Below are 26,275 nucleotides of genomic sequence, written 5' to 3'. Positions count from 1 at the left end.
AACAATAGTTCCCTGGTTTTTTTTTAAACAAGAAATTCTTGCAGACCAAGATTTGTGTCCCAGAAAACAGGAAGCTGTAGGAGAAGGGGATGACAGATTAGGAAGTCAGACCTGTTGTCTGTTGCATAATTTTGAGCCACAATACAAGTTTTAAAAACTTGGCAGTCTGCATTCTTCTTAGCATTTTCAGTTTACAAATAAACAGCCCCTATGAGGAAAAAATGTGGCTATCATGCACTGTGATACATTTTGGGGGCTGGGACACACACACACACGAGAGGAAGAGACATTTTGTGCCCTTCTAATGGTGAGACTAAAAGGCATACGTAATATTATCTACAAGATGCACAGTTTTATTGACACAACTAGTAACATTTCTGAGAGAAACTGTAATATGCAAAGCACAAGTGGGCAAGGCACAGGTTTCCAGATGTTTTTGGACTACAACAGCCCCCGTCAGCCCAGACAATCTGGTAAATGACAAGGAATACAGAGGGGGGGGGGTTGTAGGGCAAGAGTATCCAGAGGGCTCATTTTGCCCATTCTTGGTGTCGTGTAGTTTGGGAAAACAAAATGCTCCCAAAATTCAATCTCTTCACACTGCATTTTCCATTGATTAGAAATTCTGAAAGGGACAGCTAACATTCAGAATCAGTTTGTAATTTGTTCCTCTCCATAGCATCATCACATAAAGGAATAAATGCTTAAGTGGTTCTCACAGCCTAAGCAGATCTCAGTATGTAGACTGGTTAACTATCTGTGTTGCTTGCCAAGAAAGTCCTGGCCTGTAGCTATTCTAGGAGCTATTCACACAGAAAGACCCTACCCAAACTGTTACCAGCTTTGAAATATTCAAGTTTGGATCTGCTCTCTTAGGCCAGGTTGATCTATCATTTACCCACAACAGTCACACAGTCTTGTTGACTACAGATCGTAGAATCAGTATTTGCTTACCAGCTGGTTCAGGAATGCAAAAGTACAGCAGATGGCAAATATTTAATCTAGCTCTCAATGACAATTTTTTTGCTTCAATAGCTGCAACCGCTCTGAGATCAGGATTTTGCTGGCGGCACACCTGACAATGCTATGGCTATAGCCAGTGAATGCAGAGCTTAACTGAACAGTTCTTCTGCAAATCACTCACTCAATGTAGCCTCATGAAGAGGAGATGACCCAACATGTTCCATATGAGGTAATGGGTGACTCATTCTTTTACAGTCTATGAGCTTGTTAACAAAACACTGCTGTTCAACAATGCAATATACATGGAGATCTAGCAGAGTTAACAATGGTTTAGTGATAAGACAGGGACCTAAATGATCTGTATGCATGCATTTTGGACAACAGGTTTCTTCACCATATTTAATTAAATGGATTCAGACTCTTCCAGAGACATCCTGAACAAGAGCATTTTGGGTAATTCATTCCCACCGCAGTATGAAGCACAAACAATCCTGACATTAATTCATTAAGGCAAGAGGGGAGAGGAGGATTCAGAGCAGGAAAGTCTCACAATATGTCTGGCAACAGGGACTCTGCTAGGACTGGGACATGGCTGGAGGCACACAATTACCCTGAGGGCTGACGGTACAAAATGCAGCATGCCTACAGTGGTACTTGAGATGTAAGAGAGAGCCTACTGCAGGAATCAACATAACTGTACTCCGCACACCTCTCACTTGATTATCCTGGCTGGCATTGTTTTAATGGCCAAACCCAATGCAGACCCAATCTTGCCAAACCTATCTATTTTCTATGATTCTTTGAAGTGGTCTGCAGGAAATTCACCAGAACAGTTCAGTTTTCACAGACTGTTTACACAGTAAGGGAGGGTATCTTAGTTAGCCATTACTATTACAGATGTTATGTCACATTCATTATTTTAAAAATACATGAAAGGGCCTATTTTTCATGCAATTCCCATTGCTTCTCATGTGCAACACACAAAAAACATTCATATAAACTAATGGAAGAAATCAACTACAGACTGGATTAACTGAACTAAAACTAATCATTTACGTAGATTCATAGTAATCCTGTTCATCCATTTTATCTATTATTCTTTGCATTCATAACTACTTGTGCAAAGATACATTAATCCAAATCCACGTAACATTCTATTTATGTATCTTTTGCACAGTCTTAGGGCTATGTATGCCACCCACAGCACTTTTCCTGATCAAAAGCAAAAATATCCCATTCTAAGTGTAAAATCAGACCTTTGATATTGGGGCCTTTGCCCTGAAACATCCTTGGCTTGTTCCACTCGTGGTTTCTGTTCTGCCTCTTCCTTATATCTTTGCTCCTCCACACTGTATACTGTGTCCGGTACTTTATACTCCCTTTCGCGCTCCAGTTGTTGGAGCTTCCTTTCTTGTTCTGCTTGCAAGGCTGCAGCTTCATGTAATCTCTGGGTCTCAAGGTGTTTCTGCTCTTCTTTCTTCTTCTCTGGTTCTATTTCCTCTTCCTCTTGCTTAGCAGCATCAGAATAATCCTCCTTATTGCTTCCATTTGTCCCCCAGGAGGAAACAGGTGGCTCTTGCTGAGTTACAGACGCTGTGTCTGATTTCAGTTCATACTGTTCCTAGAAGACAGCACAAGACCAAGACTTACAGACATGGCAGGATATGCTTCATTTTGCAAAATGCTTGGCTATCAATTGGAGATATAAATGATGGTTTCTCACCGGGAAGACATTTAAAAATATGGGCTTCTACCAAGTTTAGGGGTCCTCAACATCACATGCTAGCAGGTACATTTATAATTTGAACTGCAAATTCAGAGGCTGAACCTGGCATCTAAGTTGTGTGCTCTTATCTCCAAGAGCAACAGTCCCACTTCAAATCTGACATATGGCTTCATAGCAAAAGTTTTCCCTTAAATATGTCTGCCTGTTCTTTGGACACATTTACTAAGAAATACTCACAAATTTGTAAAAGAATTTTTTTTTTTTGGATCACTATCAAGCAGTAGCCAGGACATGGAAAAGAGCCACTGCAAAGATGCTACTTCCTTGTCATCTCAGTCACCACAGGCTTCTGCTGAGACATACTGCACTTTCAGGTACTATTGATCAATTGTAAAAATGTGGTTGAAACTTCACACTAGGACCAGGGAGGCCCAGATTTAAATGCCTACTAGCATCACTCAAGAAATTCCCTAAGTGATTTTGGGACTAGGAGGTTTCTGAGTAAAATGAGTAGATTGGGATGAAAACTGTCATCGTTGGATGAAAGGTGCCAAAAAAATGGAATTACTATCAAACTTTAACAATTCAACTACCATTGACCATTGCTACAGCGTATCTGTTTTGACAAAAGCCCGTGTCAAATACAGTATATTTTGATTCATGCCACAATACACTAACTAACAATGGGAAGTTTGCCCTCTTGCTAGTTGCAATCAGAGGTCCATCTGTCAGATTCTGAAGAAGATGCTGGACTCCCCCAGGAGTCAGGCATCTTCTTCAAGATCTGACATTTTGCCGAGTCAGCCAGGAACATTTAATATCCAGTCTAAACTCTCTGCACAACTTAGGAAATCTAATGCTAAGAACAATTAGCTTCTGCTTTAAGATCTCAAGTGAGGGAAAGCCTGGGCCTATAGGCAGAAAAGGTAAAGAACCTTGACAGTTTAAATACAGTCTTCCAACTCTTGTTATAAATTAGGCTTCCACAGAACCTCTGCACAAGTGAAGCTGAAATAAATGAAAGTTATGAACATATAATATTGCCTGTCCTCTAACTAGTCCAGTATGTTATCTCCATATTGGCAAGGGTGCTCAGAAAAACAAAGACTTGTCTGGCCCTTCTAAGCAAGATCTTTAATTGGATTTTCAATCTGCAACAGCTGGTAAAAACCAGATGACAACACAAAGAACTCAGTTCAGCAAGGCATTTCACAGCAGTTTGTCCTGGATGAAATACAGTAGCAACCAAGTCCCAAATCTAAGCAGAATGTGTTACACATTGGTAACATAATGGTGTAATGTGTAACACATTACATTATCTAACAATTTCTGTTTGAATCTGGGATTTGGTCATGTGTTTGCTTTATTATCTATTTATTTTAATATATATATTTACCAATTATACTACATTATAATTAGAATATACAGTTGTCATTCTGTCTATTTCTTTCATGCCTGATGAAGTCTTTTGAATGTGAAAGTCATCTATCAATCTGCAATTTATATTGATTCTAATAAATGTCTTCTGATTCAACTGATCTTTGGTTATTTCTTCTGATGGACTAATGTGGTTGTCCACACTTGGGAAACAACTGAGCCATGACACTCACTAGGGAGCTTGGGCCACTCTTTCTGTCTCTGTGGCTGTATCAATCTCTCAGTCTGAGATACCTCACAGGGTAGGACAAAGTAGGGGGAAGGTAAACCACATACACTGACTTGAGATCACTGCAGAAAAAGTGGGATATAAATGTACCTGAATCATCATCATTGCCACATTCAAGAAAGCTCACACCAGAGATTAGAAATGTTAAGTTTTTTGTACTCTAGTTCCCACAATTCTCCAGCATACACGGCATAACTGTCTAAGGAATGCTGAGTCCTGTCTCTTTTTTTCCCTCTCAAATAATGTTTCCCAGTTCTGAGCAAACCAGCTCTCACCTCATTTAAATATTTAGAGTTCTCCTTTTCAGCTTCTTGCTGAGCTTTCAGCCATTCTTCCATGAGTCTCTCTTGCTCACGCTTGTATTTCTCCTAGTTTCAAAAATGTGCAGGTATATTTAGTTACACAATTAATTGAACATTTTGTTTTCTTGCAATACAAATACTGTATCATTACAGAAATCATCTATATTCACTGTAGAAATACAGTGGTGCCTTGCAAGACGATGTTAACTCGTTCCTCGAAAAATGTTGTCTTGTGAAAACATCATCTTGCGAAACGCGGTTCCCTATTGGAATGTATTGAAATCTAATTAATGCGTTCCAATGGGGGAAAAATCATCTTGTGAAAATCATCCATAGAAAACATCGTCTTGCGAAATGCGATTCCCCATTGGAATGCATTGAAATCTATTTAATGCCTTCCAATGGGGGAAAATCGTTGTCTTGTGAAAATCGTCCATAGAAAACATCGTCTTGCGAAGTGTCACAGCGATCGCAAAAACCAATCATCTTGTGGATTAATCGTCCCGCGAGGCAATCATCTTGCGCGGCATTATCTAGGTACTTTTCAAACTTTAATTTTTCTTTCTCCAGAAAAAAAATAAGGAAGAAGCTTCCCACAGAAGCAAGAGATTCAGTGTTTCTGACAAAGCAATGCTTCAACTTAGTTTTTATCATGGACCAAGGATGATAGTAGACCATTCAGACTTGTAACAGCCTTAAGAGCCTAGTGTCTGGGAGATTTCTCTAAAAACATGACAGAAGATTTTTCAGTAATCTGGCAACTGTTGCACAAAAATGAATTAAAAAGGAACATATTCTGTTCAGGAAGCCATCCGCCCTAAACAGATAATGTATAGGTCTAAGCCCAGTTCTTAGTCCTACTAGAAGAGATCCACTGGATCACTGGGATTTACATATGCACTGAGTCACCATTCAACATCAGCTAGTGGATGGACGGATGGATGGATCTGGTTATTTATTTGGCTTTTATATCATCCATCTGGCTGCCAAGGCCACTCTGGGCAGTAAATAACACAATAACATAATAGATAGCAATTTTAAAACAGTAAATGTAAACAATAAACATAATAGGTAAAGAAAATCAAAATTAACATCAGAAAATGATCATGTTATCAATATGTAACACATTATGCTTGGATTTATTTATTTTATTTACATCCCGCCTATCTGGTCAAGCGAGGACCACTCTAGGCGGCTTGGTTACAACTGGATTAAGAGTAATTTAACATAATACAATGTGATCCTTAGTAAACATGAATAAGGTTGGGACTGCACAGCAGCTATAACTTACTGCTTGTATGGAATTCACAGTGTAAGTTCCTATATTTCTATACAGAATTGTTTTATACTCACTCAGTAGCAAAAAAAAAATGTATTGAGCAAAAAATTGCCTTAATTACTAACAGGAATCTACTGAAGGCGTAAATAAAAGAGCAAGTTTGTTCAATGGTGGGTCAAGCCAGAGCCAAGCCAAGATGGGTCATGTGTGTTGAAAAGTTAGGGTCGCACCTGAAGTAAGCGTTCCTGTTCTGCCTGCCATTTTTCTTGCCTTTTTCTTTCTTCTTCTTGATCCCAGGCCCAGCGGCTAGGAGCACTGATGGGTGGAACGGAAAGCTACAAAACATTATAAACAAAAGATCACCTAGAGATCAGTGGTATGTCCAAAAATCTTCAAACTGAGATTTAATGCTAGATGATAGTTGGACAGTTCCCAATCCTGTGTCTGCCTTTTAATGTGCAAAATGTGAAACATGCAGTAAAGCTCTTCTTTGCCGTCCAGTCTGCTCTGCAAACAATTCTTTAATCCCATCCAATTACACTAACCAAGCCAGAAAACAAGAAGTTAAGGCAAACATATATTTCTTCCTCTAACAATGTCACCCTCTGAGGCATACAATTTTTTCTGCTTCAAAATGCAGGGGAGAGGTATCAGGAGACAGGTATCTAGTTGTCATGTGTGCTCCCAGAGGCATTTAGTGGGGCCATTGTGAGATACAAGAAGCTGGACTAGATGGGCCCTTGACCTGATCAAACAGGGCTCTTCTTAAGTTTTTATGTGAACTGTTGAGGGGAAGCGCTCAAAGCAAAAATTTTCAGGGTAAATGTGAGATAGAAACATGGATTACCGTATTTTTTGCTCCATAAGAAACACTCCTCCCCCCAAAATGTAGGTCTTATGGAGCGAAGGCAGCAATTTCGTCGCCGCTGGCCCCGTGGGGGGGGAGCATCGCAAGGGTCTGGGTGAACCTTCCAGGATGCTTGCGAGGCTCCCCCACCCCCCACGGGGCCAGCGCCAGTGAAATCGCCAGCTTACAGGGAGTGTTTGGAGGCTCCCCAAGCTTCCAAACACTCCCAGAAGCTGGCGAATTTTCCCCCCCCCGGCCCCGTGGGGGGGTGGAGGGAGCATGGCAAGGGTCCGAGGGAGCCTCCCAGGACCCTTGTCACTCTCCCCCCACCCCCACACAGGGCCAGCACCGGCGAAATTGCCAGCTTCTGGGAGTGTTTGGAGGCTTGGGGAGCCTCCAAACACTCCCAGAAGGTGGCGATTTTACCCCCCCCGGCCCCGTGGGGGGGTGGGGGGAGCATGGCAAGGGTCCGAGGGAGCCTCCCAGGACCCTTGCCACACTCCCCCCCACCCCTGCACAGGGCCAGCACCGGCAAAATCGCCAGCTTCTGGGAGTGTTTGGAGGCTTGGGGAGCCTCTGAAGACTCCCAGAAGGTGGCAATTTTGCCCCCTCTGACCCCCGAGGGGGGCAGGGTGAGTCTCTAAAGTGTCCTGGAACACACCCTAGGACCCGTTGGAGGCTCACCCTGCCCCCTCCCGCTGGGCCAGAGGGGGGGAAATCGCCAGCTTCTGGGACTCTTCTGAAGCTTCCCAAGCCTCAAGTCCCAGAAGCTGGCGATTTCGCCCCTTCTGACTCCCGGGGGGGGGGGGGCAGGGCGAGCCTCCAAAGGGTCCTAGGGTGTGTTCCGTAAGATGGACCTCTCCATAAGGCTCACCAATTTTTAGGAGAAGAAAACAAATTATTTTTTTCCTGTTTTCTTCTCCTAAAAATTTGGTGCGTCTTGTGGAAAGGTGTGTCTTATGGAGCGAAAAATACGGTAAGTTTTATTCCTCTCCCAATCCATGGGCATCTGGACTCCAGGTCTGAAAAAATCACAGAAAGGTACGCCTGCCTCATTCCCATACTTAGTGTACTCTGACATTAAATGTAGAGTAAGAGATTAACAATAAGCTGAAGCTCTAGAGGCCCAATGCTCACAATAGTAGCTTGGATAGTAAAAAAAAATCAACGAAATAAAGCAGCAATACTGGGGAAGAGAGAAACAGATATGATTAAAGAATGACTGTTTTTCCAGTTTGGGGAATAATTTTCATATGTTATGAAACATATATGCTACTATGTTTTTTTCTTCTTTGTTACTCAGTCACTGTACCTTGTAATTCTTATTGCTTAAGTATTTATTTTCATGTGTGTGTGTGTGTGTGTGTGTGTGTGTGTGTGTGTGTGTGTGTGTGTGTGTAGAGAGAGAGTTACACAGAATTATTTCTTTCTACTATATTACTACTTATCATACATAATAAATAGAATTGTATTACTTACATCAGGCATTGCAGGTTCTGAGCCTCCTGGAAAATTTAAGATGGTGAAGAGAATAATAAAAAAGAAAAGAAAATATGTTGTTAATTTGGCTTGGAGGCTATCATTTGAGCTGTAACCAAAAAGACAACCCTCTCCCCTTGGTCCCTTTATTAGGTCAAGTACTCATCAAGCACCTTCAGAGGAACAAACACTGGGCTGTTTGTGCTCTGAATTTACTTCTTCTTTTAGTCAGTAGGACATGTCAAGTATGGCAGCTGCAATAGCTGATACCATCACAACAAAACGAAAACCCCATGACGGTGGGACTGCTGAGAGATAACGACACCAGTCCAGTGGACCTGGGGAGCCACAGGAAAGACCAATGTCCCTCATGGTTTGAAAAAGCTCATATGCAACTTGGACAGTACCAAAAGAAGTGCCTCTAACACCAGCTTCTTCTCACTTCAAAGAATTGGTTCTGTTGGTACCAACAGAAAGTGACAGTGAAAATACAGGTTGCACAAGCACAGCACATATTGTCCAGATAGTGGTTACCTGATCCTTTTACCCCAGTAATGCTGCTTAGGGCAAGTAAGGAACATTCACTCTCACAAATGTGTAAGCACCACAATAGATAACTATAGAGACACGCTGCTTAATGTTGCTTTCTCTTGAAAAACAACAAAGTGTCTTAGTTTTAACATCACAGGTTGTTCTCTAACATCACATTCATTCTCCAAAAGATGCTTCTCAAAACTAGCTACAACTACAAATTCACCATCCCTTTTTAAAATAAGCATCAGCTTATTATAAAGTAAAAACCATAGTAGTATAACTAGCAGAAACTCATTTCTATCAAAGCAGCATGTTGTTGAGCTGACTGTACAGTACAGTATGTGTAAATGTCATACTTTTGAGGTCAGTGATCTCTCTTTTTTTAAAAAAAAATAAAACAAGCTGCACATGTTTTTGTCTTGCTGGAAAAGCAATAGATTAGCCTGTAATTCACTTGTCAAGCAGTGCTTCAAGCACATATTGTATTTTTATTTGATCCTCCTACACATGCCTTTTGCAATGCCAAATCTAACCATATGTAACGTGCTGCCTGCCCCCTTTCTGATCATTTTAATTTGAATTTGTGGAAGTAGATGTCATCCTTCAGTAAAAAAAAACTCTAAGGAAACCATATAATTATAATACATGCACTCCTACACACCCCATGAATCTAAATCCAATTATTACTCCCAACTAGAGGAGATCCACTAAATCAACTGCTGAATGGTATAGCAACACTTAAAGTAAACCACACTAATTCAGTGGGCCTACCATAGCAACTGCATATAGGCCTATTGTCATTACTTTAAATCAAAATCTCTCTGGGAGTTGTTGTTGTTGTTTTGATGACTAAACGTTTACATAAAAGACAAAAGTAAATATAAATGCATGAGTCATCCTGTACTGGACCTTTATGATAGCCGAACTGCTCAACTGCTAGAGAATTACACCACTATTACCAGCAGTAAATGAGTGAGTGACTGACTGAGTGAGTGAGTAAATAAATAATATGAAACCTAAGAGTACAATGGCAGTTCATTAATATTTTCATAAACAGTGCACCCAAGGGTTCTACGTTTGTGAAAGAATTCCAAATGACAACAATTGCAGCATTTTGTACATATCACAGAATACACCTCGTATCTATTTGCATAGTGAGGGAAGGGAATACATGTTCTAAATATACATGAATTTCTCAAATGATTGTGTTTAGAATGCACAGTCCCTGCAGTGGAAGATCAACCTTGGTAGCAGATGTGCAGCTTCCTTCTCCTCATTTTTTTAAAGGCTGTGGAAAAATCTTAATCAAAACAATGTAAACACAAAGAACAGGCTCCAAACCTTTCCAGCAGCCCTTCCTATAAACATAACGTATATTTGTAATATTCATAATACTCCACCAGTACTACTACATGCAATTTCTAAGGACTAATATGTATGTATATTAGTCCTAGTCCAGGCTTCAATCTTCCATTTTCTTCTCTAATGGCTTTGTAGAGAATTCAGACCAAAACATTATAAAAATAAAGGGACGCTTGAGAAGTATAGGATTAGAGATGGGCACGTGGTTTGTGATTTGTGGCTAACCACGAACCACCTGGAAAATCAACTGGGTCATGGCGGTTCAGGCCTACCACTGCCCCCCACCCGATGGCACCGCCATCACTGCCATCTTCTCAGCTTTCCCAGGTGGCCTGGGGAGGCAACGGCAGTGATTTGCAGGACCTGCACATGTGCCCACCAACCTGCTGGCTACCAGGGAAGCCCAGTGCTGGGGCTTCCCTGACAATGAGCTGGCCAGAGAGCACAAGCACAGATGCAGCCACCTGGCTCCTGGCAGGGAAGCTGGGCCACTGATTCTGAGGATCGCACCCAGGGATCAGGGCACCTCAGGCGGTAGCAGCAGGTAGGCTGAGGTGATGGGGGGGCAGCGGAAATGGGGCAGGCTGGCAATCCTGGTTTGCTGAAGCAGACAAAACAGCAGGGGGGGGGGATTCAGTGTTTTGTTTTGCTTCAGCAAAATGGGATCCCTGAATTGGGTTATGAAACGAAGCATGAACAAGCCCTGTTAGTCAGGTTTTTGGTTTGTTTCGTGCCCGTCTCTTTAGGATATCCACTTTACTCCCATAAACCACAGCAGGTGGTGAACTTCATGAAATGAGATATCACAAGAGCATGTCTTCCAAAAAGGGTACGAGGAGGATTTTTTCCCTTTTGTATTGTCATTTTGAAAATAAAAACTGATTTAAAACAAATACCTTTATGGACCTATGAGACTACAAGCAATATATAATAATATCACAGCAAAACGGACATGTCACCTTAATCACCACATCAAAACACACCATATGCAGAAAAAAAGTGAAATGTAGAACAGCTGGATATAAGCTACTGAAGTGAAAATGATCAAGGTGGAATGTGACATGCAAAGTGCACCAGGAGCAGCCTTACAGAACTGTGCCAAAGCATTCACAACCAAATTTTCCTGCAATTTCTGTTATTTTTTAAGAAAACTGTTTAACATTTGCCAAAAGCTATGAAAAAAATATATAAACTTGTTTACTAACTGCCAATTTTGTAATAACCATACATTGTATTAGAAATACATTTGAACTTGGCCTAATAAATCTTTGCTGTTTACTCAGCACTCTGGCAAGTAAGTTGGAAATCTGAACACAGGCTCCTGTATTTCATACTCTTCCACAGAGGGAACAGCACGTGAACACATCAAAAGTGTAAAAGCTTTGAGGTACAGAGGAACACATAAAGCCCATTACCACAAAGGTAGACCCATGAATTGTGAGAAAAAACTGATGGCCCTAGGGAAAGAATGGAAATAGATTAAGGTAGTTTGCCACAACTGCAACAACCAACCACTGAAGAAGCTAAGAACCCAACACCAGAGACTAGTTGAGAAGAATGCAGAAAGTACATGAAATGTTAGCGTTGGGAGGTTTTTGTTGCTGTTTACCTTGTTCAAAAAACTGTGATCGCCTTTTTAAGTTTTTCAAAGAAATAGGTTCTGTGTCTATTTGAAAAAAAAATACGAAGATACAAAAGTCAGTGTGATGTGGTCTCGTTTTATTTCACATCTGCCCATTGGTTAAACTCAGAGCATCCAACTTGAGAAGAACAGTTTAATAGTCACTAACAGTAGTACAAGATGTGTACTATATAATACAGAATTAGTTCACTGCTTCAGCTTAACCCAGTGCCTCATACTTTATTAATCAATCCAAAGTTCGGGCACAGCTAGAGCCAATAGTGGGGTTGGAAGATCTGGGTTTTAGCCACAAATATGTCATTTCAAACCCCTGCTCTTCCATGAAATTCATCAAGTAGCCCAGGGCAAGGCATTATTTTCTTGGCCTAAATTATTTACAGAGCTGTTGTGGAGATCACAGGGGCGATTACACATGGCATGTGGAACTTGTTAGTCATGTGATGGCATACAAATTGTGGAAAATAAAAATAAGGATTCCTTAGGGTGGGGTGGGCAATTTCCAAAGGTTTGGTGGCTTCACATGGCCCCTCTGGATTTGGGGGGCTGTCCACCCCACAACTGGAAAATGGTTTATTTACCCTCACACTTGCTAGGCAGCATGCAAGTCAACTGTGCTACATCTTCCCCTGAAGCTGACTGCAGCACATGGAGCCCCTCTTTAGACTAAAAGAGGCTGGGACCACAAGTAATGTAGTGAAACTGAAATGTAAGAGCCATTCTTTATTTAAAAAAAAAATGGAGGAGAGGAGCCAGATGATGTGAGAGGGCTGAGGTGCTGGGAGGCCGCATAAAAGAGTTACACATGGCCACACTTTGTCTACTCCTGTTTTCAGGCCCAGAAGAGCTTCATCCATTTAAAAAAATTTTTTTCTTCAAGAAGCTCACATCTGCTTATAGAGGAACTCAATGCATTTTCCAATAGTCTAGGGCTAAAAGATGTCAACCTTTGATAATGAACAGTACCATGTACCCTTAGATCTGTAAATGGGGTGCCTCCTGTGCTATAGGTCTAGAACTAGGAAAAGATGATCACCTGCATAAAGGGACCAACAACAGACCAATGGAATAACAGGGAACTGCAAGGGAGCAAATACCACCTAGAACATACTCCAGTATCATGTTACGGGTCAGGTTTTCCTCTCTTTGACTTTCTCAGATGTTTCTCAAGAAACATTTTACCAAGTCTCATGAGACCTGCACCCAAATACACTGTGCAATTCTATTTCTATGAATATGTTTCAATCTTGCTTGTTTTTGAAAGTGCTAAATATTCTTCATATTTCCTTTCAGGAAAGAACTTTATAGAATAATCTCCATCCAAGCTGTTATTTGTATGCATACAGTAGGCAGCTAATCGGATGAACTTACTGCAACCTCCACTCCAAACACTGCTGCTTATTGTTAAATTTCCTCATCTCTGCCTTATTTCTCTCTTCCCATTTGTACCACACAGACACACGCACCCTACAGTTAGTTACACAATCTAAAGAAATTAACTTTCCTTTTGTTAGCTGTTCTTTTAAAACAACACATCCTAAGCAGAAACCTACTTAGTCTTTTTCATGTTAACAACATTTATAACTATTATGATTTTAATTGGGAGGCTCATATTACAGCAGTAACACATCCACATTGCACCATGTCTTCAATGGTAAAGCAATTCATGTATGCAGTGTTTCCTGTATCATCAACCATTCTGTACAGTTAGCAATCAAGAACTAGTGGCTTTACCTTTTTGCTCACTGGAAATTGTATCTCCCACCATTCCATTGACGTTTGTTTCTGAATCCTGAAAACATTAAGTTAACATACCATTAAAACTCCATGGCTTTAACCCTCACATTTTTTTCCCAGTTCTCCAGAGAGATAACATCTGTTCTGGCATCTCTGAAACACCATGCAACCTGCAGTATTAATGACTGGCTGAAAGTTGATCCCCTGAAAAGCTATAATAATAATAATTTCTATTTCTAATCCTTAAGGATTTTAACATTCATATTTATTTCTGAAATTATATGTAGTGAATGCACTCTTCTGAATCACTTGAAAAATGGATGAGGAAACAGTGTGGGAAGGACTAACATGGCATTTTCACATTGGGCTGATGTTCTGTGGTAGAATTCCATTATACCTCTATCTCGGCCAAGGCAAACAATTCAGAGTACCAGATTACTCAGACATTGAACATGCTAGAAAACATTTTGCTGCTGAGACAAAGGGCACCATGTTACCCCCACCTTAGTCTATGCACAGATGTCTGCTAGACTAGGAGTGGAAACTTACCTCGCTGGGCATTTTTAAGAAACAACTAAAAACATTGATGTATAGGCGGGCCTTCCCAACAGAAAACCCTTGACGATCTTTTTTCTTATTCTGTTCTTTATTATTATTATTATTTTTTTATTTAAGTTTCTGCTGTAAAGTTTTAAAATTACATTGTTGTTTTTACTGTAAGCCGCCTAGAGTGGTCTAATATGATCAGATAGGCGGGACAGAAATAAAATAAATAAATAAATAAATAAATACTTCAGTGATTAGAATGGACAGTGTGGTATACCAAGACAGGAAGCCTGGGAGAAGCTGTGAGGCATACAAAGCACTACCTTCCAGGAGAAAGGAACATCTGGGGAGTTCAAGGGCAAAAGCCAAGATGGGCTGCCACTGCTGCTTCACAGTATCTGCTGTCTGAGGTAACTGCTATCTAATCTCTTTCTAATGGAAAAGCCAGCTCAAAACATAAGTGGCTCTTGCTTAGAAATCTAAGAGAGGTTGGACTCCCAAGAAGCAGGTAGAAACTCTTCTGCTAGCAAGAGGCCACGCCCTAGTCATGACTCAAATGTTGGGCTCTTAACATCAGCGTTCCACAGTCTGATAGCACCTAATCTAATACATTGTTCTCAGAACTGAAACAGAATATACAGTATATATTTCAGAGCATGCAAGAGGGCAATCAGCAGGCTCTTCTGAAGGTCACTAAACCTCGCTTTATTTGGAATGCAACCATCGAATCACACCGAAGTCAGAGATGAACTGTGAGGAATTATCCCGCTCTCAAGGGAAGCAGATTGAAAGAACAGAAGGCTGAAACAGTAAAGGCACATGAAGACAACACCGGACAGGTACCACACTGGACAGATGCAGTTTACTGTGGAGTTCTAGGAATCTAAAATATCATGTCCCTTAGCTGCTTAGTATTTTGCTCTTTAAAATCCCTCCAACAGCAGTTTTCTTAAGACACACTATAACATTGGGGGGGGGGGGGGGAAGAGAGAGCACTGATTCCAACAAAAGCACCAGGATCATGGCCTCAGTATCTGCAGTATCTGCAATCCACCAGTACTCTAACATCTGTACTAATCAAATTAGCCTATTAAGCTCAAGCAAAGAAGCTGCTCATAAACGTTTGCAAGAGGAAGGGAAAAAAATCAGTTTTATATTTGCAGTGCTACTGGAACAAAAGTACAAATTAAAGCAAAATTGTTATGGCTAACTGAAAAAAAATAATCCTGTCCTGAAGCATTTACTATCGCCATACAAAAGGCAAGCAATTCCTAATTATGTTTCTAGCAGTATGTGAGTGTAAAAAAGAGCTGAATATACTTCCAAATAACACACGGGAAACACACACACTTTTGTTCTGGTACATATACATACACACTTACATCATTCTGGATGTTGTTGTGTAGGTCTTTTTGCGGAGATACCGTCTGACTTTTGGTTGAAGTGTGGTTTCCAGATGTTGCATTAATCCATTTGTTTTCAGGAGAACCTACAATGTTGGTAGCCAGACTTGTGAGATTGAGGATTTTGTGCCTTGCATATGGCAGGGAAGGCTGGTCTTTGCCCCAGTCTGATTGGCACGCGGAGAGCAAAAAAATTAAAAGAGTGGGCAGGGGGAATGTTAAAGTATAGAGAAAAAGATCAACAGAAACACATACAAACAAAACACAAAAAGGAATAAAGACAGGACAGATAAAGTAAGAAGTGAACTGAAATATTAACATTTTAGAATTGGTTAGGGCTCTTAGAGATAGACCGCCTTCCCCCTAAAAAGCAAGAGTTAATAAAAAGCTAGCACAATAAACACTAGCAAGTTTACTATTATTTTTCAAACACAGGGTAGAACAAGTACCTACATGCTACAATGGTAGAATAATTGCATGTGGGCAGACTCTTCATTTCAGGAGACCAGGCAAGCAGGGAAAAGCCTGATTTACTTTACACAGATGCTTTTCTAGCTAACATACTTCTGCTCCTTCCTGTACATCTGTGAAAAGGGCAACAATGCCAGTGTGGCATGTCCACCCACCCACCTAAAAAAGCCTGGTAGCACAAGGAATGCCAGGTACATTTTTTTCTAAGAAACCTGTTCTCTCAAGGGAAGTAGACTTGCTAATGCAGGCATCTATACTTCAAGGCATGCAACAGCACAAAACAAGAACATTTAAAAACCATAAAAGCTGCACTCACGGAAGGAGAGATACTAATAGAAGTTATTTACTTTTATGAAAAAGGCATTTGCAGCACACCTGAGGAATAAAGGACTCCCCCATCAGAACAAAGAACATACACTTTTGCAAGCTCAGGCAGTGAGCCTAAGCAACAACTCACCCTTCTTGCCATATCGCCTAACATCCATGACAAGGTTTCCTGTTTCTAGTGCACTGATGATGGTTGTTTCCCACTTATTCTCGTCCATGTGGGAAACTTTTGTGCCATTGAGGGACAGGATTTCATCATCAACATTCAGCTGACAAAAATCTGCAGCACTACCTGGAATGAAAGAAGTAAACATGTATATGAACATTTTCAACATCCTAATGAAGTAGCCGCTAAATAAAAAAACATTAATTTTGAATAAAGTTATTCAAAGACTTGAATGGGGTGAATTGCCCTTCATATGAACTTCCATAAGAAGACAGTGGGATAAAAGTTTCAGAAGCTGCTGTGTCACTACATTCTCCATTACCAGATCACCTATTCTGAAAAGCAAAGCCAAAATATGAAAAGGTCTTTCTTGAGCTTAAAGATAATGAAAAAAGGAAGATCGATACAAACTGCGAGAGGTACAAAACACTCCAGTGATTTAAAACTCTATAATGGATACCAATAGATAATTGGTATGTCAAGAACAATTTGGTATTTTTGTTGTTAGAAATAGTCATTTTAAATATGGACACAATGTGGGCTTGTCTGGGATTTTTTCCTTGCAGATGGGCAAGGGAGAACTCCTGTGCTACATAAAAATGACTGAGTGGGGAAAACAATGAATATTAATACATGACAGCAGCAAGCTATTCCAGCAGAATCCTTTGAATTACTGGTCTACAATAAGTTTTGTCTCAAACAATGTAATGCCTTGCTATATCTAACACATCATTTCAGGGCTTGAGCACCACCACAACTGTGACAGTTATTTTGTAATTTATTTAGTTATTTTAATAACAAATGTTTGATTTATTTTTATTATTTTAATAATGATGGACAAGAAATTTCCTAGGCTCACATTTCTTTATGGAAATATCCATTTTATACCTCCTGAGACGTTTCGCCTTGAAAATCTTGACATTTCCAAGGCTTGTGAAGCATGTCAAGGAAAAAAGTGATCAAAACCATGCAAGCATTTGAAAAATACACAATGGAAAAATGCATACAAAATGTTTATCTTAGAAAAATGCATGTGCATATATCTAAGAATATACGTATAAAGATATGTAAAAATGTATGTGAATGGAAGAGAATCAAGCAACCTGGACCAGAATTAAGATAGGACATATACACCAATGGGATTCTCAAAAATGCAATGAAACAGGACAGACAGATCCACATTCCTATTATAAACATAATTCCCGTGAACCTCAATTTATAAAATGTGGATAATTTTCCATTTCTATTTGTTTCAATAATCATCATCAGCTTATAACTGCAGAGCTGGAAAGAACCCTATGGATAATTGAGTCCAGCTGCTGCCAAGGAGGCATGGTGGGGAATCAAACTCCCAGAGTCAGGCTCCGTAGCCAAATACCTTAAGCACTGAGCTATCTAGCAGTTTATATCTCACAAGGGCTGCAAAAGGAACATAATGGTTAGGTGTGTGAAAATGAGAACATTTCCTGAGCAATTGCTAGTGATAAGCTTGGCAGCATAATTTAACAGAAACCTTGAGGAGACCTCTGTTTTAAAGTTAGAGGATACAACTGGCTTTATTGACTTTCATACAAGTGCTCTTGATTAAAATAGTTAATATTCTTTGACCCTGAATTTGATCTACTGTCATTTTTTTAAAACAGCAACATTTTCTACAAGCACACATCTCTGTAATATTTACAGTATATCCCCCATTTTCCTTCACCAAGCTGACATATGTACTTCTTTGATCCTCTGTAAAGAGAGTGAACTTGCCCAGATCACTTCATGGATGGCTGGGCACTTGACTTCAGGTTTCGTCAAGTCTTAGGTCTCACTGGCTCTAAATACTCTTTGTTTTACAAGGATGAGTTCCAGGCTTGATGCACAACAATTCAGTGGGAATATGCATTGTTTTAATTCACAAAGTCCCAAATCCAATACCAAACACTTCTAGCTAAGGGAACTACTCAGCTGACAAAGCTATGACATGCCTTTATGCTAAAGTAACTTACGAGTAGTAGGCCTATTTGAATCAATGGACCTTACAGAGGACTTGATTCACCAAATCCCCATTGGTTTAGTGGGCCTACTCTAGTGCAACTTATTATGCTAAGCAACAGGATCTTGGCTATTTTCTCCAGCCAAACATGCAACTGCATTGACTCAGACACATATCACTGTACTGGTCCTGACTCAAATCAAGGATTCAGATCAGGCATTTCTCAAATTACAATTATAATCAGTGAAAAAAGACATCATCAGGAAGAGAAGATATCCAGGAACAATCTTCTGCAGGATAAACAAAGAACAGACAACAACAGAATATTATTTGTTGTCACATCCATACCCAGCCAAAAATCCCTCAAACACTAAATTACAATCTATAGCACATCCTGGACAACAACACTGACTACAGGTAAGACCCTCTAGCAGCCTCAAATACCAACTCCACCCCCCACTGAAGCACTACTAAAAGACTTAAAAATGCCACCAGGATTCAGAGACCTGCTCCACTTCTAATAACACAACCCATCATTTGTCAACAGTGTCTTGCTACATTTAACATATAATGAACAGCCCATTATCTAAACAAAAGAATCAATGAACACAAATCTGACAAAAGTTAACATCTTCTGAACAAAAAACCATGGGGGACAGCTTTCAAGAAGAAACAGCTGAAGTAGATTTCATCCAGCAATTCAAATCTATATCCTCTAGCTTGACTAAGGGCAAGGGCTTTTTATCTGTCTTTGAATGTTAATCAGCCCATCTATGCAGGTTTGCCTATACTGCCATCCATTTCTCTTACAACCATGGCTTATGCAATTCTTACCCCTTGTAATTTGGTATTTCTATTTTCTCTGGGCCTGAGGATTTCAATCCCTCACTTACTAAAACATAGTTAGAGGCTAAACTCTTTCATATACATAGACTGCATAAAGATTTTATACCTGGATTAAACAAAGGTTTTAATCTGTTCCTCACTGACAGCTTCAATAACTGTAAAACTGAGACCACCACTTTGCTGGTACCTTTTAACTCTGTTCCCCAATGTTCCACACATATTTTCCTCCAAATATGTATCTATTCTCCCAGGTTGCACATAATGCATGTAATGAAGTGGAAATCCACAAAATCATGTGTGAAAGTACATTTTTAGTCTTTAGATTTAGCTGTTTCTGAAAAATGATCAAGGGCTTGAATCAACTTCACTGTCTCATACTATAAGAACCCAGGGTCATCCACTAAACCCAAATGGTAGGAGATTCATGGCAAATAAAAGGGGGTACTTCTTCACACAGCACTTAGCTAAACTGTGGAACTGAATACCACAAGACGGACAGCAACATGGGTGGCTTTCCAGGGACATTGGGCAATAGGGATGGGATTTCTGGGATTAAAAATTTTATAATTTCCCATTCTGGGTGTTCTTCTTAACGGACACATTACAGACATGTAAATGTGGCTCACTTGGAATAAAGGCCTCAATTGGAAGGCTTTGGGGCTTCGCTAGACCTAGCTTCTCCCAAGCTTGTTGTTCCTGTCTTAGTAACAGCTGAGAGCTTCCTTTCTGAACAAATTCAGCAATGATAGTGCTTTCAGTGGCTGCTACCCATGCTAGATACATACTATGTCTCTGTGTATCAGTTGCCAGAAGGGTGGAAGCAACAAATAGAGAGGAAGTTGTTGCACCTATATTCTGTCTCTGGGCTTCCCACAGGCAACTGGCTAGCCACTATGTGACAAAATAGACCTGATCTAGGTCAGCTTTTTTTATGTACCTGCATTCCTAAATAAAAAGCAAAACACAAATGCATGAGAAAGTTAGCACAATGCATTATAGATTTCCACAAACTTTGTTAATCTATGAGAAAAGAAACATTTTCTGCTGGTAGAGATGTGCCTTTGACAGCTGACATAACATATTTAACCTTGAATAAAATACAAAATAAACATCAACCGTAATGCATTCTCTATTCACCAGACTCATTTGCTTCCCCTCTTCCACAGTCTTAGGTCTGTTATTTGATTTCTGCTAACTTTGTTGAGACAAATACATGAAGAGCAATCTATAGATTTTTACCTTCTTCTACTGACTTTACAAAGACTCCAGAAGGATTCTGGTATATTTCAAATCCAAAGCCCCGACTGCTGCCTGGTCTCTGGTTTATACTGATTCTCATATCACTGTACTGGTCCTGAAAAAATAAATAAAAAATAAAACATGACACTGTAGTATCTGGTGTCACAGGCATCTCTGTGAAGGAAAGTCTATACCCGAAATAAATGAGTCCATGTACAACGCAGGCTTTTCAATTATCTGTTGAACAGCGAGAAGCCTTTTCCCAACCAAGAAAGCTAGATAATGCTTTCCTCTGGCAACTAATTTTAAACATCTTATGCTTATAAAAATTATATTGGGTACTTGGGACTTTTTAACATGATTGTTAAAGATATTTCTCCAGAAAGTTAAATTTTAATATGTATATAAATGACTATGGAAAAAAAATGAATTAAAATGTGAAGGGGGTTATTGTTACCATCACCACACCAAAATAAAAATGCTAAAAGAACCCTGACAGTAGAAATTCACTCCTCATATACTCAAATATCCTTGTACTGTCATGACTTTCAGGGGAAACCAGCAATTTTTCTTTACTTGCAGAAAGCAAATTATTTTATTATGTATAACTCATCTATATGTAATAATATTAAGCAAGTGTCATTTACTGATTTTTTAAAAAGTTCATAACCACCAGGTAATGATCCATGGCATACATATGGAGATCTACGCATGTACAGGAGGGGAGAGGAGGAGTTATTTCCCCCCCCCCCTATTTTTTCCTTTCTTTTCCTTGCTGCCTCTTATGCCACAGGTCTCCTGATCCTCTGCAACAGCTTTCTGAGAAGCCTAGAGGGAACTGGCAAAAACTGTGTCTTTTACTTCTGGGAGCACAACTCTGTTCATGTAATCTCTGGAAATAACTAGTATAACTTAGTCCACATACAGAGTCCAAGACTTGAGTACAGCATAGTATTCCTGTGATTACCAATCTGCCATCTCTCTTGTTTGGGCTGTCCTGCTTTATGCCTTGATGTCTGGCCTTTGTACAGAACAAAGGCTACTGCATCTGTGTTCTAGCCAGTTCTACTGAGGCTTCCTGAACAATATGATGAGCACGAAAGGCATGCTATCCAAAGCGGGTTTAGAAATGTAAATGTAAACAGTTCTTCACCGAACTGTTTGAACAACTGAAGCACACTCAAGGTAGTATTCCACAGGTACTGCAGCTGTGACAATACATTTTGGTTGGGGTGGGAAAAACTCTTTTAAATCTCTTTCCGCAGCAAAGTCCTGAACAAGCCACATTTTTAAGCTATAAAGATATTTGCTTGATTCGTCACCTATCCCACCTCAAGGAAGGTCTCACATTCATAACAGGAGCAGTGTAATGTGTACGATGATTTAGATCAACAGCAAACACAATTGGAAAACTGTAAGGGAAGAGAGCACTCAAGATTTGAGCTAGGAAAAGATAAACGAAACAGATACATCTCAGGAGACAAGTGCAATCACTTATTGCGAAATATCTTCCCCTTTCTGAAAAATAAAATGAATACACTTTTCAATATATTCCCCCCATAATATGTGTGTATTACCTTTGTCTAAGCAGCAGCAGCAATTCTGGGCTCAGGGTATTACTTAGTGCACTGAAGTGAGCCCAGTCTCAAATGTCTGTTTCCCAGAGACTCGGACACAAAAGAACTATTACCTACTGTTAAACTCCAATCAATATTCCATTACTTTGCTCGACTACAGCACACTGCAGTGAACAATTCCTTTAGAGCTGGAAAACAACTATACATATGATTTAAAAAAAAACCTAACTCTTTCCTTTCTCATTGTTCCAAACTAACTAAAATGGTTATTTATGGCTGCTAAAAAAGTAGAAATAGAATGATAAAGGCAGTCAGCCTCTTATAAAAAGCACACCCAAGTAGTGAGGGCACACATCACATAACTACAAAAAGAAATGAAATAGTTACAGCTAGGACATAAAACAAATGGCTTTAACTTCCATTATACACAAATAACAACATTTGTGTTTAAAAAGTCTTTATTTGTTTTTGTTTTTAATATTTTTTTCTAATTTATAATTCTTTGAAAGATCTGGTGGTAGAAAAAACAAAAACCCTAAATAATTTTAATAAATAAGTAATAATAAATAAACTACATTGAACTCTTTGGCCAGAATCCTATTATTTACATACACTGGCTTAAGTCCAAGGGCATAAATGTCAGCAGTGAATTGCTGCCAGTCAAATAATAATCATCGCTTGCAATTCTTGTTGCATGCCAAGTCATGCAACTGGCAGGTGACAATAGAAATATATAAGTGCTGACTTCTTTCCTAGTGGGAATTTGCTGCTGAAGTTTACACTGTTGTGTTCATTGCTGCTAGTATACAACCATCAATGTTTGAAGATACTGTACAATGGGAAGAATATATCAAGTTGCTGGCAGGTGACAACCTGCTTCATTTACATTTCCAAACCCTCTGATTTCAATCATTTGGATACCTCATCTGCGTTAAGGATTTCAGTTGACATTTGTTCACACTGCCTTGCTGATGCCAAGTTGTTGTTATGTGTCATCAATTAAGGAATTTTGTAGCAACTCTAATAGGGTTTTCATAGTAAGTGAGGTATTTAAGGAGTGGCTTTACGAATTCCACACCCACAGTGAGCCTCCAAGGCTGAGTGGAGATTCAAACTAAGCCCTCCTGAGTACTAGTTCATTACTCTATCCACTACACCAGTGGTTCTTAACCTTTGTTACTCAGATGCTTTTGAACTGCAACTCCCAGAAACCCCAGTCAGCACAGCTTGTGGTGAAGGCTTCTGGGAGTTGCAGTCCAAAAACACCTGAGTAACCCAAGGTTAAGAACCAGTGCACTACACCACACTGGGTGCCAAGCAGGGATAGAAATTTTGGATTGTCTTAACTACAAATAGTATAATTCTCCATTCTGCGAGCTCTATCTACCTTACACCTGACAAACAGCTAAATGCTGAGCTAGGCCTAACTGTGGCCAAAGTTTCTGGTCCTGCCTTGTTGCTATCTGGAAGTTGTTTTATTTCCGAGCAGGAAGCTTAGGTACAGAAAGGGTTAGTTCAGCCTCAAAGCCTTCCAGTTTAGGCCTTCTCTCAGGTGAGCTATATTTAGTGGTGTGCAAGGTATATAGAACTCCCCAAAATGAGATTTAATGGTATTTGTAGTCTAGAAAATTCAAAAATTCCTTAATTAAATTTCCATAGAGAATTGAAAAATAGTAGGCCTCACCTCTTATTCACTGTCATACTACTTCCTGAAGTTATTTTTGAATTTGAAAAATTTTAATGTAAAAATTATTTTCCTCCAAGCTATTATTCTAATTTTATTAAATGCGATTCTTTCTGAACAGTGTTCTATTAGGAGATGCTCGTGGGCAGGGTATGCATCTTGTCTATGACCTTCTCCCATCAATTAATCAGGCAGAATATCTCCTTTATCAATTCCACTTCTCTAATAAAACCATTATTGAGCTGTTTTAAGCCTGATGCATTCTCAGCCTACTAGGTAATTTTCAGCCCATCAACTACTTCTTTTCATCCATGGAGACTCCAGGTAACATTCAGCAGATTTTGCACATATATTTTGTATGTATAGCTTCTAGCAAATTGCTGGCATTGAAATAAAATGTTCAGAGTAGAAGTACTACATTTTTCAAATATTCACCTGCACCCTTGAAACCTCAGCCCCTGGAAAGCTTCTCTCTTCTGCTTCTGAGGATGCAGCTGTAACTGAGTCATGGACGGTAGAATGCTCTGATTTAGAACCAACATGATCCTCATCTACAGCTTCAGGTGTAGCAGAAATATTCCTTGAAGGTGAGTATCTTGCCCCAATCATGTTGTCTTCTACATTTCTTAGATCGCTTGTAGAATGGCTTTGTCTAGCTTCTGGCTTAGAGAATGAGTTGCTGGTGTATGTACTTTGAGCTTTCCTGGACCTATCTGTATCTCCATTATATTTTGAGGCATCATCCATCTAGGAGGAAGAGGAGAATATGCTTTAAAAGAGTTCTATCCCCCCCCACACCAAAAATGGTTCCAATACAAAAAATATTAAGTTCATTCCCATGCTTTTTCCCAGGCCACAAACACATGTGAAATTATATAATGAGCCCCATTAATACAGCTTAAGAAAAAATAAAATGTAGCTCTGGCCAGGATAATAAGAAGTAATAATAAATGTGTGCCGTTAAGTCAATTCTTATTTAAGGTGACCCTTTCTTCAGGATTTTCTAGGTGGAAAGTTCTCAGAAGTGGTTTACCATTCCCTCCTTCTGGGGACATTCTGGGACTGTGCAGCTTGCCCAAGGCCACACAGGCTGGCTCTTCTCCCAGGAGGCATGGGGGGAGGGAATTGAATCCCTAACCTCTGGCTTCAGAGGCAGATACCTAACTCATGGGCCATCCAGCTAGTTCTGGTCAGGATACAATTATGAAAAAAAAGAGAGAATGTAAACACTGGAAGATATGAAATGAAATAATCAAACTCTTTAAAATCACGATTTGTGGTGTTGCCCAGAGTAGTGTGTACTCAGATTAAACAAGTAAATAAAAACAAAATACTTTGATATAATGACCACAAAAAGGCACAAGACCAGTTAGAAGTCCCAAAGAAAATAATGAGGGAGAAAAGAGAGCAATGTTTGGATTTTCTTTAAGTAATACTGTATTGTTCTGTTGCAAATTTCTGAGTGGTAGTTTTGAAACACCAATTGAGAAATCAAAAAATTTATTAAATACCACAAAAAGATTTTCCTCGACATTTTAAACAACAGGAAAATTTTGCTCTTCACCACTGCTGCTGATTAGATATATCTATCTCTATATCTATCTCTATATCTATATCTATAAAATACTTCTGAAGAAAAAGGTAAAAGCCCTTTTCAGTTCACTCACAATAGTTACCCAAACAAACAGTAAAGAAGATGAAAGCTTTACCGTAAAAGACCTAGGAAGTGATGAGATTCCTCTTGAATGGACTCCAAAAGGCCTTGGCGTAACCACTGACGTTAGCCTGGCAGTATCAGTTTTCTGGTAACTTCTTGGGAGAGAAGCTGAAATTCGAGCTGCCCCAGTTTGTGCATTTACTGAATTGTAAGTTGACAAAGAGGGTTGGCTCTTTTCTTCTGTCATGCTCTTAAGTGGAATCTGAGTTTCAACTCTTATAGAACGTTCTGCTTTTTTCTCACTCTCTTTACTGTTTTCTTCATTTTCTTTCATAAGGTTGGCAGCATCATTTTCAACGAGATGATCTTTTGAAGGTCTTGAAGGTTCTTTCTCTTCAGTAAATACATCATCACTTGATAAATACATTTGTCTGTGTTCTCTCTGCTGACGGGTAGAGTACAGCCCTTGATCCTTGCCCTCCCTAGGGACAAAACAAAAGCATTATGACATCAGCAAACTAAAGAACAGGTGAGCTTTCATTCACCCTTGTGCTATTAAATGGCTACTAGACATGCTCTATCCAAGCACTGCTAACAGACCCTGCACTTCTTTCTTTTTCCACAAACAAACACTGTATAGATGCATATTTCCAGAGTGCTTTTGCTATAAAGGATCCATGGGAAAGTTTTGCAAGATTTTTTTACTAAAGATCGATGTCTTTATATAATGACTATGCTAAATCATAAAGAGTAAGTTCAATGAGTTTCTTTTCTGATTCAAAAAGAGTTTTTCAGAGAAAGATCTTCAATGCAGCACAGACACAAATCAATACAGCCATTTAAT

At 39.6% G+C, this 26,275-nt stretch overlaps 1 protein-coding gene across 13 annotated transcripts in view; it reads right to left on the bottom strand.

Annotated features, from left to right (window-relative positions):
- The window catches only part of LMO7 (LIM domain 7), a 163,417-nt gene that overhangs the window by 14,352 nt on the left and 122,790 nt on the right, over positions 1-26,275 (bottom strand). For 5 of the 13 annotated variants that reach the window (XM_078390768.1, XM_078390769.1, XM_078390774.1 and 2 more), the window contains 11 exons: positions 25,484-25,913; positions 24,210-24,521; positions 20,514-20,628; positions 16,412-16,573; positions 15,463-15,569; positions 13,532-13,589; positions 11,768-11,824; positions 8,263-8,288; positions 6,167-6,271; positions 4,631-4,723; positions 2,220-2,584 (listed from right to left, as the gene is read on the bottom strand). In XM_078390768.1, the coding sequence (XP_078246894.1) occupies positions 2,220-2,584; positions 4,631-4,723; positions 6,167-6,271; positions 8,263-8,288; positions 11,768-11,824; positions 13,532-13,589; positions 15,463-15,569; positions 16,412-16,573; positions 20,514-20,628; positions 24,210-24,521; positions 25,484-25,913 (1,830 nt within the window). Of the gene's footprint in view, positions 1-2,219; positions 2,585-4,630; positions 4,724-6,166; positions 6,272-8,262; positions 8,289-11,573; positions 11,616-11,767; positions 11,825-13,531; positions 13,590-15,462; positions 15,651-16,411; positions 16,574-20,513; positions 20,629-24,209; positions 24,522-25,483; positions 25,914-26,275 lie in introns of all 13 variants that reach the window. The other 8 variants (XM_020783503.3, XM_020783506.3, XM_078390772.1 and 5 more) reach the window with 4 other exon arrangements.

The sequence above is a fragment of the Pogona vitticeps genome, chromosome 3 (genome assembly GCF_051106095.1).
Source record: "Pogona vitticeps strain Pit_001003342236 chromosome 3, PviZW2.1, whole genome shotgun sequence".
In the NCBI taxonomy this organism is placed as follows: domain Eukaryota; kingdom Metazoa; phylum Chordata; class Lepidosauria; order Squamata; family Agamidae; genus Pogona; species Pogona vitticeps.
The sequence above is the reverse complement of the archived record's forward strand: the minus strand, read 5'-3'. Positions and strand labels throughout refer to the sequence as shown.